The 17,314-nt window shown below is 44.1% G+C and overlaps 1 protein-coding gene across 1 annotated transcript in view; it reads right to left on the reverse strand.

Annotated features, from left to right (window-relative positions):
- LOC308435156 (uncharacterized protein C12orf56 homolog) overlaps positions 1-14,403 on the reverse strand; it is a gene marked incomplete at both ends in the record, with an annotated part of 50,764 nt that extends 36,361 nt beyond the window's left edge. Inside the window, 2 exons of the mRNA XM_080935779.1 lie at positions 4,975-5,134; positions 14,152-14,403. Of these exons, the coding sequence (XP_080791905.1) occupies positions 4,975-5,134; positions 14,152-14,403 (412 nt within the window). The remainder of the gene's footprint in view (positions 1-4,974; positions 5,135-14,151) is intronic.
- Between the last annotated feature and the right edge of the window lie 2,911 nt (positions 14,404-17,314).

Raw genomic sequence — 17,314 nt, forward strand, 5'->3', positions numbered from 1 at the left:
ATGGCTTAGGCGGTCCAGTGCCCAACACACAAGAACCTAGGAGCGGACCCCCAGCATCCATGTAAGAGCTGGGGGTAGTGGCATGTGTTTATGCATGTGTTTATGACCCTAGCACTGGGGAAGGAGCTAGGAGGACGATCACCATGGGCTCCAGGTTCCGAGAGAGATCATGTCTCAAAATGTCATGTGAGAGCAGCCAAGGAAGACATATAAATAGATCTCTGGCTTCAACATGTACAAGTACACATGCATACACCCACAGAAACATGTACATATAACACATATACAGACTTGTACAAAAATGTCTCACACACACAGCGGGGTGGGGGGGGGGGAACACTTTTTTTAGAAGACACAATGTGATGACTAGATTTGACTGTCAACACAGTATTAGGTCATCTGGAAAAAAGTCTGAATGAGGGGCTTTCTAGACCAAGCTAGCCTGTGACAATGTCTGTGGGAAACTGTCTTGATAGGTCAGTTGAAGTAGGAAAATGCTCCCATTGTTGGCAGGTTGTTCCCTAAATTTAGGTCCTGAACTTAAAAGGGGGGAAAAGTAATCCAGGTGTAGGCACTCGTGCATTTATCTTCTCTCTGCCTTTGTCCACCGATATGACTATAAGCAAGTTTCTGCCTTCACTTTCCCACCATGATGGGCTTGTAACCTGAAACTAAGACAATAAGCCCTTTTCCCCCTAAGCTGTTTTTCTGTCATTGCATATTATCACAGAAACAGAAATGAAACCAGACTGCAGAACAAATTTGCTATTGCAAGAGATTTTATACTGAAAAAAAAATTCTCTTCCTGTGAAGATGTTCAAGTTGAATTACATAAACACTTCCCATTAAACCCGAGAGGCTCCTGATGCCTTTACTTTTAGATTTCCTCATCATTAGCTTTAGGAAATGTTCTAGATTTTAGCTTACATACACATATATGGTAAGTGTGTGTGTGCATCTGTGTACAAATACTGATTGTGGTGGTTTGAATATGCTTGGCTCGGGGAGCGGCATTATTAGGAGGTGTGGCAATGTTGGAATAGGTGTGACCTTATTGGAGGAACCGTGTCACTGTGGGGGTGGGCTTTGAGGCTTAAGCTCCATCCATTGCAGATAGAATGTTCTGGCTGCCTTCGGATCAAGATGTAAAACTCTTGGCTTCTCCAGCACCAAGTCTGCCTGCACAGTGCCATGCTTCACACCATGATGATAAAGGACTGAACATCTGAACCTATAAGCCAGCCCCAATTAAATATGATCCTCTATAAGAGTTGCCTTGGTCATGGTGTCTCTTCATGGCAATAAAACCATAAGACACAGACACATACAAAATTCTGGTTCCGTTACTATTTCTTCTGTTGTTTCCCTGCACAGCCTTGCTGGCCTGGAACCCGCTATGTAGAGCAGGCTGACCTTGAACTTGTACTGATCACCCCGTCTCTGCCTCCTACATGCTGGGACTGTGTGGACTTCCGGTTTTGTTTTTGTATTGTTTTGTCTGCTTTTGTTTTTTGAGGGTTTCCTGTAGCTAAGTCTACCTCAAACTCACCATGTAGAGGATGATAATCTTTAATTCCTGCTCCCCCTGCCTCTACCTCCCGGGTGGTGGGATGGCAAGCATGCACCACCACACCTGCTTCCATTCCATGTTAGTACATTATATATCATTCTGCTTTGGGGACTAGTCTGTTTTTCTTTACATCTCTGTGGTTCTGGCACTAGGACATGACAGTATCCACTAGCCCCATGAAGCTGTTTAAGCCAAACTGAAATTCAGTTACCCAGCGGCTAAATGTGTCAGTGTTGGCCATAATCCAATCAGTTATAAAATACATCTGAGACTGAAGTAAGTTTTCATACGGACAATGTTCTATCTAGAATGAACCTAAAACTAAGTAATTCTTGGTCCAATCTCGTCCAGAGCTTCGGAAGTTTCTCGTAGCCACTGTTGGCACTGGTCTTGTTCTTGTAGCTTGCTATAGTTTGTGCTTCGATGTCTCCCAGGGGCTTACTCCCAATCCCGCATTGCTCCTGAAAGGTGGTACAACTCCCACAGGATAGGGGTCAGGAAGAAGTAAACGAAAGCATGCCGTGGAGTGGATATCTGGATCAGAAGCCCTTCCTATCTTTCTCTTCACTTCTGAACTGGCCTAGGGCAAAACACCTTGCAGTGACTGTTCGTATTTAGTTATTTAGTTAAAGTCTGCACCTAAGACACTGAGGGACCCCGCCCCAGTTGGTTCTGATTGGTTAAAAAAAAAAACAAAACAAGTTGTCGGCAGCTAATGGCTGGACAGAGCAGAGAGAGGTTGGACTTTTAGGATTCTCAAGGAGGGATCAAGGAAGAAGGACAAGGAGATCCGCCTTGCTGGGAGAAGGAGGAGAGGAAAGGCTCTAACCTAATGAGGTGCAGGAATAGCGGTCATGTAGGAACGGGGGATAGCAGCCGAAGAGGGCTGCATGTCTAGGTCCAGGGCAGCCAAGATGGAAGATAGGGTTTAGTAAATAACTTGGGAGCATCGGAGGGAGGTGGATTAGCCATGTGGACATTAGGAAGTGGCCCAACCATTGAGCTGTTTAAGGCATATCAAACTATAAAGGCTACGTATGTGTCTTTCATTGGGGAACCCAGAACATTGCTCTGTCACGCTCCCTTCCATCCCATGCTGCTGTGCCAAGGCCCAAAACCACGAGATCAAGCAGCCTTGGACAGCTGTGTGAGCCGAGCTAACCCTCTGCATTCATCGATCTCAGGCACTGTGCATGAAGCAAAGCTGACACCACACTGAATAACCCCACTGCATCTAAAATCCAAAATGCTGACTGGGGCCCACAGAAGGACGCATATATGTCCACAGGGAAAAACTACTTTTTCTCTGTATCTCTGGAAAAGCTGCTGGGTCTAATACTCGTGTGTGACGATTTAAAGCAAGTGTTTTTAACCACAAATTATCTGCATGTTGAGTTTCCCTCATTAGGACGATCACGTTGACTAGAGAGTGGACAACTTTGCCACATAATAAAAATATTCCCTGGGCTTTCTCCCGAGAGGTTTGAAGTCAGTCCTAATAATTACCTTTATTTAAGGTCTCAGTAGTTCATGTCTGTTTCGTCTCTAGACGTGACATTATCATTAACATTAAAGATTTTGCTACTGACTCTTTTGAAGCAGCTGGTCGGACAGGTATGAACCCTTACTTTAAGACCACAGTACAGAGCATCTAAGAGGTAAACCACAGTGTTCAATGTATAAAGGAAAGCCCGACCCAAATCGTTTACCTCCACAGAAACACAGAGTGTGTCACTGTTATCATGATATGAAGGGTAAACAGCTTTTATCTCGTAATGTGCACTATCTCTTCCTGTGTTAAGAGAAAGATTCTACTTCAAAGGACCACTGCACGAGGATGTCAGATGTGGTGGGCAGGCATGGAGGTGCACATCTCTAACTCCAGCACTCTGGAGGCAGAGGCAGGAGAATCTCGGTGAGTTCAAGGCCAGCTTGCAGAAACACATCTCCCACGATAGCTGTGAATTATCTGAAAGCAAAGAACGGATGACAGAAGAGGTTCTGTGACGAGCCACACAGAGGCACACAGCATAAATTCTCCACCGTTCAGTATCGTTTGCAAAGTTTCTAGAAATCCCGAGTCCATTAGATTCAAATGCTTTGCTCTGTATTCTTTCTATCTGTTTTCACGTGCCTGTCCCTGTTGAAAAAAAAAAAAAAGAGCCAGGAAAACGATGCGTGCGGGTGGGTTGAGAATGCATTTGAGGGCAACCAGTACCAGTTAGAGATCCTAATTAGTGTCACAAGAGAGCAGTGAGCAGCCAGGGATTGCATAACCCTGCTAATGATGCCTGGTACAAACAGTTTCCGTACTGAGCAGGGCAGCTGGTCCATTGAAGGGAAAAACATCACACACCTTCCTTCTTCTGTGTAGCTTTCTGACACTCTGGAAGGCTCTCACTGTGGCTGGGAGTGAAGACCAGTGGACAGTGAGTGACTCCTCTCCTTGGGTGTCTGAAGAAGGGCTTCTCCATGGGCCTTTATTTCTCACCTTCCCTGCAACACTAAGGATGCGAGCCTCTATTTGATGTGTATGAGTGTTTCTGCCTACATGTATGTGTGTGCACCACATGTCCTCTGTGCCTGGTGCCCACGGAGATCAGAAGAGGGTGCTGGGTCTGGAGTGACAGGTGGCTATGGGCCACCTATGGGGGCTGAGAACTGAACCCAGGTCGTCTGAAAGCCCAGCAGTATTTTCAACCACAAACCTGAGCTGTGTAGCAAACACTATCTCAAAGCAGACGAAGAAGCCCAGGATGCTCCGTGTTCTCTATGTGGTTACTTCATGTGTCTGATTTGATTCCTCACCTTCCTCACGTCCCCAGGTAACATCTGACTTCCCTGGCCTGCCTTCAGCAAGAATCCTGTTTGGTCAAAATTAGCCTGAACGCCCATGACTTCATTCTTCCCTCCGAGTAGTCTTCTGTCCAGTGAACCAATCCTGCTCCTTGGCTGCCGATCCTACCTGCCTGCTACCGCCAGAATTAACCCCAGTTCTAGATTCTGTGGAGCCTGTTTCAAAGATCCTGCCAGGGACAGGCCATCAGCAGTACTGCTACTTTGTTTTTCTATTTCTTCTTTAAGACGGGTGCTTGTCTTGAACTGGCAATTCTCCTGCCTCAGCAGTCAGTCCAGGTGCTGAGGTTACAGGTGTGTGCCAGCACGCTGTTCAAAATGTATTCCTGATGAACAAACGCTGTTAAATGACCACCTTTTCTTAGTGGGACGCCCCAGGCTCAAAGGTTGGCCAGTGGGTAGTCCAGACCCAGGTTCATCAACCTTCTATTTAGCTTTAGTACTTCTTCACCAGAATTGTTGTTTTTTAAAGCTACAGGTCTCAAAGGGAAGAGAAACCTTGTCTCAAAAACTAAAAATAAGATGTATGCAGTGTATGTACTACATACCTTTCTTGTAAGCACCGCTGTGCTGAACTGGGAATAGGGATTTCCCGACACCTTTGGATTTTCCGCGCTCCTTTTTCAAGACGGTTGAAGAATAGACAATCCGGATGTGCTGGTTGATCTCTCTGTCTGGAGAACTCAGAAATTCTGGGTAATCGTCAATCTGAAAAAGAAAACTGATCTTGTTGGATACAACAATCACTCATTTTGAGATAATTCCCACACAACTAAGGACAAGCTTGCCCTGAGTGGTTTATACCTTTTCTCCGAGGGATACCTTTCCTCTTCTTGTTTCCCAGTCTCTCCTTTGGAATACACGCCCCCTTTTATTATGCTTTTAAAAAGTCACTTCATTCTCTCAGACTAACTTTTCACTTCCTCAGTGGAGGTACCCATGGCATTATCATTATTATTATTATTATTATTATTATTATTATTATTATTATCATCATCATCATCATCATCATCATCATCATCATCATCATTATTAGACAGAATTCCACTCCCTCTCCTGGGCTCCTATAACATTCTATTTAGATTTTGTAAGACCCGAGGAGTCTTAGCTCAGGAATGTGACCCACAGAACACAATTAGATGATAGACCGCTGTAATAACAGAGGTTTTTATTCCATATACATGGGGTTGCTCATTCTTACAGGGAGAGTCAACCCTGAACTCAAAAGGCATACATCTTTTATACTTTTTTGTGAAGGGGGTAAACTACTATTTTACCATTGGTCAGCAGTATAATTTTCAGAAAGAGGAGGGAAAGAGGGAGGAAAGGGGGGAGAAACTTTGGCAGTAAGGTTGTTGACAATTTGCATTCTCCTTGGGATTCAGTCCTGACTCAGTTTGGTCAGTATAGCTTGACCTGTCCACTAAAACTTTGTTTTTACATTTTCAGACCCTTGTTTATGTATTTCAAAACTTTGAGGGGTTTTGTCCTTGTTTTGTTTCTCAAAGTTGGGTGATTAGAGCATGAGCTAATTTATGACATGTCAGGATCCTGTCTAGGGCTTTCTAGAGGCCAGGTAGCTATCAGTCAGTATATTCTGTGTTTTTTCTGAGAATCACTCTGGGCCACTGTTTTTATTTGTCAGGCACAGGCGGGATCTCATAGCCTTGGGATGACTGGAAAGTCTCTGAGTGTGACTAACCATTTCTGTGTCTTTAGGGTCTCACATTCTAAGAATAAGATGTTTTGGAAAAAGTCTCAGAGCTCCTAAAATTTTCGGGTTTTTTATATCATTTTCATTTAATATTTGTAGAATAAATTCTGTTCAGTAGTTTTTCACATTTCATTTCAAATATTTGGTTTTAACTTTTTCTTAACTGCTTGTTTCTACTTTGAAATTAATGAGATAATTAAAAAAAACAGGTCTCATTTGACTTCCTGAAATGTCAAAATATTAGTGGAAAACCCATACAAAATGTACCACCCAATTAATAGAAGTCTATGTGGTAGAGGATTGTAGATGAACAGGGCCACATTAGAGGATCCATCTATCTACTGTGACATTAGGTAGTAGAAGTAAGGCTCAGAAAGACTGAAGACATTCAACATATGTAAACTTCCTTTCAGGATTTAACATCCTCTGTGCACGGTAAACTTTAACCCGCCTGCAACAAGGAAAGAAAGCAATCAGTTCATTACAGCTTAATTAAACGGCTACTCAAAAGTATTTCTGAGGGAACATAAAAGATGGAGAAAACCACAATACCAAAGAATGGGAGACATTGATAAAATGTCCACACTGTGGAGACATTCTAAGTAGATTTCCTCCAAAATGGCTTATGGCAGCCATTATGTACATCACGTGCCATCCAGAGCTCAGCCCAAAGTAGAAGCTATTTTTAAGTTTAGAACTTGTTAAGTTAAAAATCTGTTCAGAGTGTAATTAATAAGCTCACTGTATCCTACCATGTGTTTTTCTCTCATTATACTCGACTTGGCCTTCAGAGTAGCAGTCCCTAGGGAAGCTATTTTTGAAATCTCTGAAAATCACTAGCAGGAACTGATCCACTCACATCCTCCAAAAAGAATGTCTAGTTTTGTGAATGGGGCTGTACCCATTGAAATAGGGATGACCCCCTCGGACTATTTCAAATCATTGCCACACAGCCAAGAACCACAGCTAAGAAAAAGTGAGGGGGGGATCAAGTCTTGGTCCTGTGTAAAGGATGCAGCTTCTCACCCAGAGTCTTCAGACTAAGCATGTCCTTGGCCGTCATCAACGGCAAGAGGCCTGTCTCGGGCTCTGAAGACCAAAGCCTTTAAAAGGAGCTTTTATTGCTTCTTGGCAGTTTGGGTTTTTTAATGAGATACTGCACCTTGTTATGCAGCCAACAGGACTAATAGCAATTTTCCAATTCATATAATTCATCAAACGCACACCACAACACACATGCACACCACACACACACACACACACACACACGAATCCCCAGTAGAGACAGATAAAATGTAAAGTGGGATTCTATTTTCAAAGGAACCCAGCCTTGGGACTCAGCCACCAACTTCACCCCCTCCCACTTTGGCAACCCATGTCCAGAAACCACATAATTTGCTTATCTAGGTAATTATGTCTTTCCTATTGCAAGCCCCCAAGCCTTCTAAAGACACCACACACACTTGTAGAGAGATTGTCTCGGCTGAATCCTCAGTGGTTAGAGGCTGGTGCAGAGGTCAGCAGATTCGTGCTAACAAATTCCAACTCAGTTGTGTATATGCATGACCCATACATATGACCCCTCTCACCCTCCCTCTCATCTGAAGAGACATATGACACTGCCTTTCGTATACTACCTTGCCCAACTGACACTTGTCATCCTTGATGACCACTGACTACTCACGAAAACCATTACAATAAAATTCTGAGCCATATCCTGCTTTACCCAGCACATTTGTCTCTGATGATGGCAGCAAGGGACACTTGGAAGAGAACAGGGTACCCATTTGTTTCTGTTTCAAGTTAATATGATATAGTATGAAGAAATAGTATTTATCTTACAGTACTGCTCGGTTCACTGACTAAACTATTAAGAATCTATGCATTTATATCATTTTATCTTATTTATATTGACAACTGCTGTTGATTTGTCTTATTAGTATTAAGGTGCTGCCTTCAAAATGAAAGGAGAACATATTCCTATTATGAACAAGTCAACCCATAATGACCTGATTCCTTCATAATGGCTTCATAACTTTGTCTTAGTTTTTTAAAGATTTATTTATTTTTATGTATATGAGCACACTGTTGCTATCTTCAGACACACCAGAAGAGAGCATCAGATCCCATTACAGATGGTTGTGAGCCACCATGTGGTTGCTGGGAATTGAACACAAGACATCTGGAAGAGCAGTCAGTGTTCTTAACCCATGAGCCATAATCCAAGCAGAGGCAGGCAGATCTCTGTGAGTTCAAGGCCAGTCTAGTCTACAGAATGAGTTCTCAAACAGCCAGAACTACACAGGGAAACCCTGTCCTGAAACAACAAAATAAATTATAATAATTCTATCTATTCATTATGTATAATTATATAAAATCACATATATTAAATATTAATTTAACTAAGAAGAAGAGAGAGAGAGACTGAATGATTCCTGAGACAGATACCACTATGTCTTGGAGGTCAGAGTCCGAGAGAACTAGCAGAATCCAATTTTTTCAGTCTCTCTAAAGAAGATTCACCCCACATCCTGCAGCACAAACACCAATATAACACTCTGAAGAGACAACAAGGAGAGGGCATAAAATAAAATATGCTGAACTTCTACCCAAGAGAGTGAAGGAAGCCAAAGAAAGTGAGGGGAATGGTTACCAAGAGACACAGGCTGTCCAGAAATGAGTAGGCCATGGTAAATAAGTAAACAAAAGAAAGAGAAAGAAAGTTACCAGGAGGTGAATGAGCAGCCCAGATTGCTACAGTTTCCTTTCGCTTTTTACTCCTTTTGCCGAGGCCTCACATTCTCTGCCCTGAGACAACAACCACTCTTAGTGTCTGTCCTTCCCACCATTCTCCTGCTACTATTAAATATAACCTTAAGCCACATACTTATTTTACATGTTTGTTGTTTTGTGTTTGAAACAGTGTCTTGCTGTCTAGCCCAGGCTGGCCCTGTACTTACACGGGCCTTGAGGTCATGTCAGCCTTCCTGACTTCATTCCCAAGTACTGGGATTATAGACATGTGCTACCTTGCCTGAGTTTGACCCAATTTAAAATCTTATTTATTTACTTATTGTTCATGAAAAAGTGTGCATGCAGTCCCCCTAACTTAGTAAAGGTTCCTATTGCTATGAAGAGATACCATGACCACTGCAACTCTTATAAAGAAAAATATTTTTTTAGGCTTAGTTATCTATTATATATAAGTACACTGTAGCTGTCTTCAGACACACCAGAAGAGGGCATCAGATGTCATTACAGATGGTTGTGAGCCACCGTGTGGTTGCTAGGATTTGAACTCAGGACCTCTGGAAGAGCAGTCAGTGCTCTTAACCACTGAGCCATCTCTCCAACCCTAAAGGAAACTATTTAATTGGAGCTGGCTTACAGTTCATAAGTTTAGTTTATAATCAGCAGCAGCAGGAAGCGTGGTGGCATGAAGGTAGTGCTGGAGAGGTAGCAGAGAGTTCCACATCTGGATTGGCAGGCAGCAGGAAGAAAGGGAAACACTGGGCCTGGCTTGAGCATATGAAACCTCAAAGCCCATTCCCAGTGACACACTTCCTCCAACAGGGCCATGCCTCTTAATAGTGCCACTTCCTGAACACCTATTGGGCATTTTCATTCATACCACCCCAGCCCAATATCACAGATTATAGCACTAAGTCTCCCGAGTTTTGGGAACTCATAGGAGCCAGCATGTCCTGAGTGGAATGCATAAACTTTGCTCTAAGAAAACTACCTTCCTGATAAGTTACTGCAAACTAAGTACTTTTTATTTCTCCAAACAAAACAAACTTTTAACTTACAAAAGATTTGTTTTAAGTATGTGTACTTGTGTTGGGGTGGTTGTGTATGAGCACGTGACTACAGGTGCCAGCAGAGGTCAGAAAGAAGCACTGGATCCCCTGAAGCTGCAGTTACAAGTAGGTGTGAACACCCAACATGGGTGCTGAGAACCAAACTTGGGTTCTCTGCAAGAGCAGCAAGTGATCCTAGCCACTAAGCCACCCTTCCAGCCCCTCTAGTCACTGAGCCACTTCTCCAGCCCCTCTTGCCCACTGAGCCCTCCCTCTGGCCCCTCGTTTATCCCCTTATTTTTGAACTAAAAAGTATTTTAGTCTTCTTATTTTTAAGCTAGCATATAAAATAATGTGCTTCATTATGGCAACTTCACATGTACAAGGCATTTCCCCTCGACTCTTATTCCTGGAGTCTAGGACCTCTGGAAGGCATAGAGACACAGGGAGAGTGAAAAGACAGGAGAGGCAAAGGGTGATGGGGTCAGGAGTCCTTTCTAATAGCTGTGAAAAAGAATGAAACTGTGCCTAGCACAGCAGCGTCTCCAGAGCTGCAGACTGTGAGCTCCACATTCCAGAAGAGACCTTATCTCAGAGGGGCGACAGAAAGTGATAGAGGAAGGACCCCAATGCTTCCTTCTGGCTTCCCTGTGCACATGCAGGTCCATGCACTCTATACACGTGCATACACACTAGCACAGATACAGACAAATGCACACACACATGCACACACACACACTTATTTGTATTTAAGTAATACTTTTTTGTATCAGGGTTTTTGTTTTGGTCGGGTTTGTTTGTTTCTGTTTTATTTTTTGTATCTAGGGGCTATGGAGATGGCTTAAGAGTATCTAAGGCTCTTAACAGAAGACCAAAGTTTGGCCCCCTGCACCCAAATAGGAAGCTGGCCTGTAACTCCAGCTCCAGAGACTCTGACACCCTCCTACTGGCCTTCCAGGGTCCCATACAAATAAAATAAAAAACAAATGTAAAGAAAAACTGTGTCTCGCCTTAGTGAGACTCTAATGAATTGTAGTGTTGTGTATATAAGAACAGAACTCCAGAAAATGCCTCCAAAGTAGCTTTTGCTGAAGCATCAGCACTTTGGAGAGGCCCAAGCTTTCCAGGAAACTTTGAGATGGACCTTATCAAACACCTGTAAAGAGCTCAGTTGCACTTCAATGTTTTTTGTTTTTTTTTCTAAAAGGGAAATGTCACCCTTTGCAAATTTATACCTTTTGCAAAGCACGCAGATTTCTGATCTAGTTTTTTCATGGCTGCCACTTGACCCCCTGACCACCCTTTTTTCCTTTAGAAGAGAAAATTAGATTTCATCAACTTGCTTACAGGCTTGTTTCTGCTGTCTTGTTTTCTCTTGTTTTGTTGGGATTTGGGGGGGCAGGGGGTGTTGGCTGTTTTCCTGAAGTGTAACCATGCCTTGATCAGTGGTTCTCAACCTTCCTAATGCTGCAACCCTTTACTATGGTTTCTCAGGCTTCCTGAGGAATATAGTGATATCCAAATATAAAATTATTTCATTGCTATTTCATAGCTGTATTGCTACTGTCATAAATCATAATGTAAACATTTGATACACAGGATATCTGATATGGAACCCCTGGGAAAGGGTTGTTTAACCCCCAAGGGGTCGAGAATGACAGGTGAACAGACTCACAGGTTGGTAACTGTTGTCTTAGATTAACATAAGCCTACCCACACAATGAACATGGAGAGCTGCCACCCAGAAGCACTGAGACTAGTTTGCTCTGCGGCTTACAGAAGTCCAGTGAACAAGAACAAAGGCAGAAAGGGAACCGGAGACAAGTGAAAGTTCCCTAACCAGAAGACAAGCTCGTAGGAAGAGAAGTCTGTAGACAGTGTAAAAGATAGTAAACAAATAACCCCAGAAGGAGGACAGAACTCTGGTAGGAAAGGGGATTCGTTTAGCCTTCATGAAAGGGAAGGCTGGTTCCAAGCTGCCCCGAGGTGAGATAATGTCAGGGACAACCATGACATAAGTCAGAGGGTGACTACACATAAAACAAGGAACTGGGGAGCATGAAATTCTCAAAAATTGATAATAATATTAAATCCTTACAAATTAGAAAACTCCAACCTGGTGTGGTGGTGCACACCTGTGTGTGCTTAGGAGACCGAGGCAGGCAGGTCTCTGGAATTGAAGGCCAGTCTACATTAGCAAATCCTACACAGCAAGTTCCAGCACTAATTAATGAGACCCTGTAGTGACAATTTTGGAACTTTATTTTCTTTTTAAAACATGGAAATATTAAGAACGTGTTTTCGATTTAATCACAGGAGTGGGGTATGGGGCTGCTTCAGATTCTTCAGAGCAGCTGACTGTGATTTGTCTCGAGCTCTAGCAGGGGCGTGATTTTGCCTTCAGCAGATAGTATGTGCTGGACCGTGGTGGTCAAACTCAGAAGGAGAAATTGGCCAAATACGAAAATAGACCTTGGGGGCTAACTTTAGGAATATGATCTAACAGTGTTTTAGTAAGGCAGGGGGAATGGGGAGAAGAGCAAAGCCTGCCAGAGTCATGCCCACCACACTCAGACTGACCAGAGTACCTTCAACAACAAAACTCTCCTGAATTCCTGGAAGGTGAAGCTGTCCGTAAAGCATTATCAGGTATAGCATTTCTTTTAGGTTGATTCTGGGTTTCTGGACCCTAAGGAATGTCACTATGCTGCTCTGTTTCTGACACTCCAAAGTAGAATCTACAACCACTACCAAAGAGACTGTGTCTCTGGGGAAGAATAGCAATATAAGAAAAATCATCACATTTTTATCAAAACAGCAAATATTTACACTGAAGATGCTAAAAATGCTGGGTGCAAAAAGTTTTCTAACACATTTGGTCTAGCACAAGAATCTTGGATACACACACACACACACACACACACACACACAAAGATGGCAATTTATTTATTTTTAATTAGTTCAAATGAGTGGAAATAATGGTAAGCATTTACTTCTTTTACTCAAAGGGAAAAGAAAAGGGAGGAAAGGAAAAGGTAAAGAGAGCTGGCCAGATGGCTCAGCAGCTAAGGGTTCTGCTTACTTAATGCCAAGCCTTAACACGACGGCCAAGCTGAGAGAACGGACTTACACAAGCTGCCCTCAGACCTCCACATTCTCACCACGACACGGGCACACTCACAAATATATGCATGTGCACACAACATAAAAAGTGTAGTAAAAGTGTTGAAGGCCACAGCTGACGAGGGAAATCTGAGTAGAATTTAGAAAGGAAGAAAAAGAGAAAGAAAGAAAAGAAAAAAAGGAAGGAAGAAAGGAAGGAAGGAAGGAGGGAAGGAAAGAGGAAGGAAGGTAAAGACAGAGGGGAAAAAACGAAAGAAAGAGAAGAAACTTCATTTAATTTTATTATTTTCTACTAAATGTGCTAAAACCAAGGTACAGTCTGTGGGCAAAACAGCTTCATCAACAGCTTAGCCAACTTCTCCCATGGGGACACAGACTTAAGCAAGCGAGAGTAAAGGCTAGACGCAAGTCCCAAAGGAGCAAGGAACACCTGGAAAGCAGCTCACACAAAGAGACCTGGAGGCAGTCAAGGAGAGGAGAAACAGGAGAGGAGGCAGAAGCAGCTGCTGCTTAAAGTCAATCTATTCCCAGAGGAGGGGGTGGGTACAAAGGCTACACTCTAAAACCCGGAGCAAGACTGTATCTCTTGACACTCAGACCTGATGACACTCCTTTCAGGAAGCGCCCGCACTCAGTTTGGATTTAGAGGTCAGCCTGAAAGATGCGCATATCCCGTGCACATCACGTAAATTCATTCGTTCACTCACTTATTCTGGACCAGCCACATGTTGGCTAAACCTGAGCTGCAAGAAAGTAAACAAAGCGTAGCAGCGTTTGCTCGCACAAGTGTGGTCTCCCGTTCAAGCTGCACAAGAGGTGCAGCGCGGTACCTGCACAGAGTAGGTGCTTAATGAACAAGAGGCTGACTATGCTGCCCAATACTGGGAGCAGAAGGTAAACAGGAGGAGACCGTGAGAACGCGTTTATTTGAAATTCTACATCAAGCGCCAGCTTTTCCGCGCAGCTGCTTTCACTGACATAAGCGATGGGGAAGCCTGGGGCGGGATGGGGAAGGTGTTCCTCCTTTTCCCGGCGCCGGAGGGGGAAGCGAGAGCTTAGGAAGGAGCCTAACCGCTTGCGATCCTCACCAAGTCAATGGCCACGACGTCCCGCAGAGCCACGACCCGCCGGATGGACTTGGGCGGGTTCTCGGTCAGGTAGATGAGCCGGTCGCTGAGCACCACGTACTTGAACGTGTGCTTCTCCGCGTCCGACACCACGATGCACGGCTCGTAGGCGCGCACCGCGTCGTACACCTCGGGAGGCAGGTGCCGCCGCAGGAACGCGTCCAGACGGCTGTTGGTGCGCGCCGGGAAGCCGGATCGCGCGGGGCTGGCCATGCGACACCCCCGACCAGGCAGAGTACCCTGGTTGGCTGCGACTCCGCGACACCCAGTGGAACCCGCGCGCGACACAAAGCCGCACGCCTGCTGCCTCCGCCACCACTGCCTGCGGGCTCGGGGAGCGGGTTCTGGAGTCAGGTTTCCCGAGCCCCCTGCCCCGCCCGGTCCCGCCCCTAATCTTTGCCCTCACCCACACAGCGAGGGGCGGAGCAAAACTAATTAACACCGAGAAATACTCAAGGGTCTGGAAGAAATAGTTAGGGTCCCTTTTCAGCTACTGAGCCACATGGTCCCATACAAACTCCATTAATAACGGAGGCCAGTTTTAATCTGACTTCCTGTTCAAGAGGAATTTGAAACATGGGATTTTACTGAGTTGAGAATTCTATAATTACCATAACACTGTCTGCTGCGATTTTTCAGCTTTGTCTTAGATGGAGGAGTCTCCAAGGACCCTTATGAATTGTTTCCATAACTCGGGCCATTCAAGCCATGCGCCTGTGTTCCCGATGCCTAGAACAAAGCAGAAAATAAATGGCAGGCTGAAGGTCCCTCTGGAAACGGAAGCTGAGGGGTTGAAGGATGTGGATTATGTAGCCTTAGAGATGCTGAGCAACAGAGGCGTAGAGGTGTTTGCGAGCTGGACAGGGGTAACACGGTATGTTAGGTTAGCGAGATGAGAAACAGGACGGAAACTTGCCTTAGGTGCGCACTTCGTTTTTATTTCCAATCCCGGAAAAGCCATCTTTCCCCCACTTCCCACTCATCATCTAAAGACCTGAGGATGAAGCTGGCCCACATTTACAGACCCAGCATTTCAGAGACAGGCCTGAGGACGAACCATAAGCAGGAGGTCTATCTTTATTGATCTAGAGAGGTCTGGGCTGCACAGCAAAACTGTCTCAAAAGTAAATTCATGGAAGAGATACAATGAAACTATATTATTCCTCTATTTACTAACAGACCTCAATAAAATCTGATGTTCCTTACTGTGGTTTATATTCTCCCTTTTCATAGTTTACTATTGTAAACAATTCCAAATTCATTGTGGGGGAAGAGTATAAATGTATTTCCGTATATAACCAGATATTGTGAACAACCCACTCACTACAGTAGGGAAAAAGTGCTTAGGCCTAGTTAAACAGAAAGCGGTAATAGGTAAATAAAACACATTGTTTCTTTTTTAGTCTATAGTTGCTAGGGGTGGGGAAGAAGTGCCACCTGCTGGCAGAATCTCAAATGGCCTAGCACTCAGTGTCCCCAGAGTTTTTGCTCTGATTCCTCAGACAATGGATAAAATGGTTCTCGCCATAGGTGACAAACTTCATTGATAAAGGGCCTTGGATACCAAGGACCCTCAACTCTGCCTGCTAGTTACTATCACAGCAGCTCAGTGACAAAGTAACTGTCACATCAAAGGTAGAAAGTGAAGACCAAGGGCGAAGCCTCAGTTTCAGACCACTGTTCTGTCTCTGGGTTTCTGGTTTTATACCCACTTCCTGGAACCAAGACAAGCAGAAAGTCCAAAGCATGTCCAGAAATGGAAATGCTTAAATCACCCATTAAGAAACAATCAGCTTTTGGTAACCAAAACATCAACCTTAAATAAACCTTAAGATGAAGCACAAGACAAAGGTACTGATGACCTCATTTAAGCCTGAGGACTCACTGAGAAGGCAGTATTATGGTTTCCAGGTACTCCAAGTTCCACTCCGTTGCCAAGGAAACATCAAAGTTCACTTGGCAGGGACGGGATTAACTGTAAAGGAAAAATACTGGATTTGGAGGCAGGAGGATTGGATTAGTGCTGATGCCATTATTCACTATCTGTGAGATTTTTTAGGGGGGAAAAAGTGCTTAACCTTTCTGAGCCTAAGGCTCATCATATGTAAAAAGCAACTACCAAATACCTGCCAAATTGGGCAGAAGTGAGGGTTAAGAAATTCCCCTGCCTGCTAAAGACAGCAGGAGTGAAGCCAGAGAGTAGTATTGACTCTGAAGTGTTCTTGTTCCCTGTGTTTTTCCAATCTCTTCAGAGGTAGCTAACCCAATACACCCGAGACAAGTACTTACTCCTTATCTTCTAAGCCCAACTCTAGAAACTTTTAGCATGATAGACTCTAAGTGATCAAGCATCTGATAACCACTTCCACCAAAAGAATGGAGCATTTCTGTGTGGAGCTAACCTCAAAAGGCACGCCCCTGACTTCCATCAGAATGGAGTGGTGAGTCTGAGTCAAGGGTTAGTAGATTGAATTAATTTGGAAGAACGGTAGTTGTGAGCATAATGCCCAGAAAGCAGGTAAACTGGGTCCACATTCTAGCCCTCCAATTCCGTCGTAAATGACCTTGAAAGTCAGTGTTAAGGCCTAGGTAACTGTTAGCCTGCCGTTATAAGGAAACTTTCTCATGCCCACGTTGATGATATATTGTGTTATGTTCTGTGCCCTTGGGAACCACTCACAATAGAAGTTAGTAGAAGTGCTTTCGTGTAGTTACCCATGGTAAGCTTGGACCACAATCAACCAAGCACCCAGCAGCACTTCCTGCACCTGCATATAAGCTTTTATGGTATTTGCTTTTATAAGCTGCCCTCTGGGATGGACTCAATCATAAGAGAGACGCCTGCACCAATAGTAGAAAATATTTGGCGTAAGACTTCCATTTTGAGTAGTGGTCAAGTAAAGTTTAAGTTCCCAACCAAGAATTCCATGGGAACTGACACTCTATTTGGCAGAAAGAGACAAGTATGTGGGGAACTAACATCCTGGTCGGCAAGTTAAGAATTGAATGTTAGGGCTGGAGAGATGGCTCAGTGGTTAAGAGCACTGACTGCTCTTCTAGAGGTCCTGAGTTCAATTCCCAGCAACCACATGGTGGCTCACAACCATCTGTAATAGGGTCTCAT

Source organism: Micromys minutus, assembly GCF_963924665.1.
Source record: "Micromys minutus genome assembly, chromosome: 22".
Lineage (NCBI taxonomy): Eukaryota > Metazoa > Chordata > Mammalia > Rodentia > Muridae > Micromys > Micromys minutus.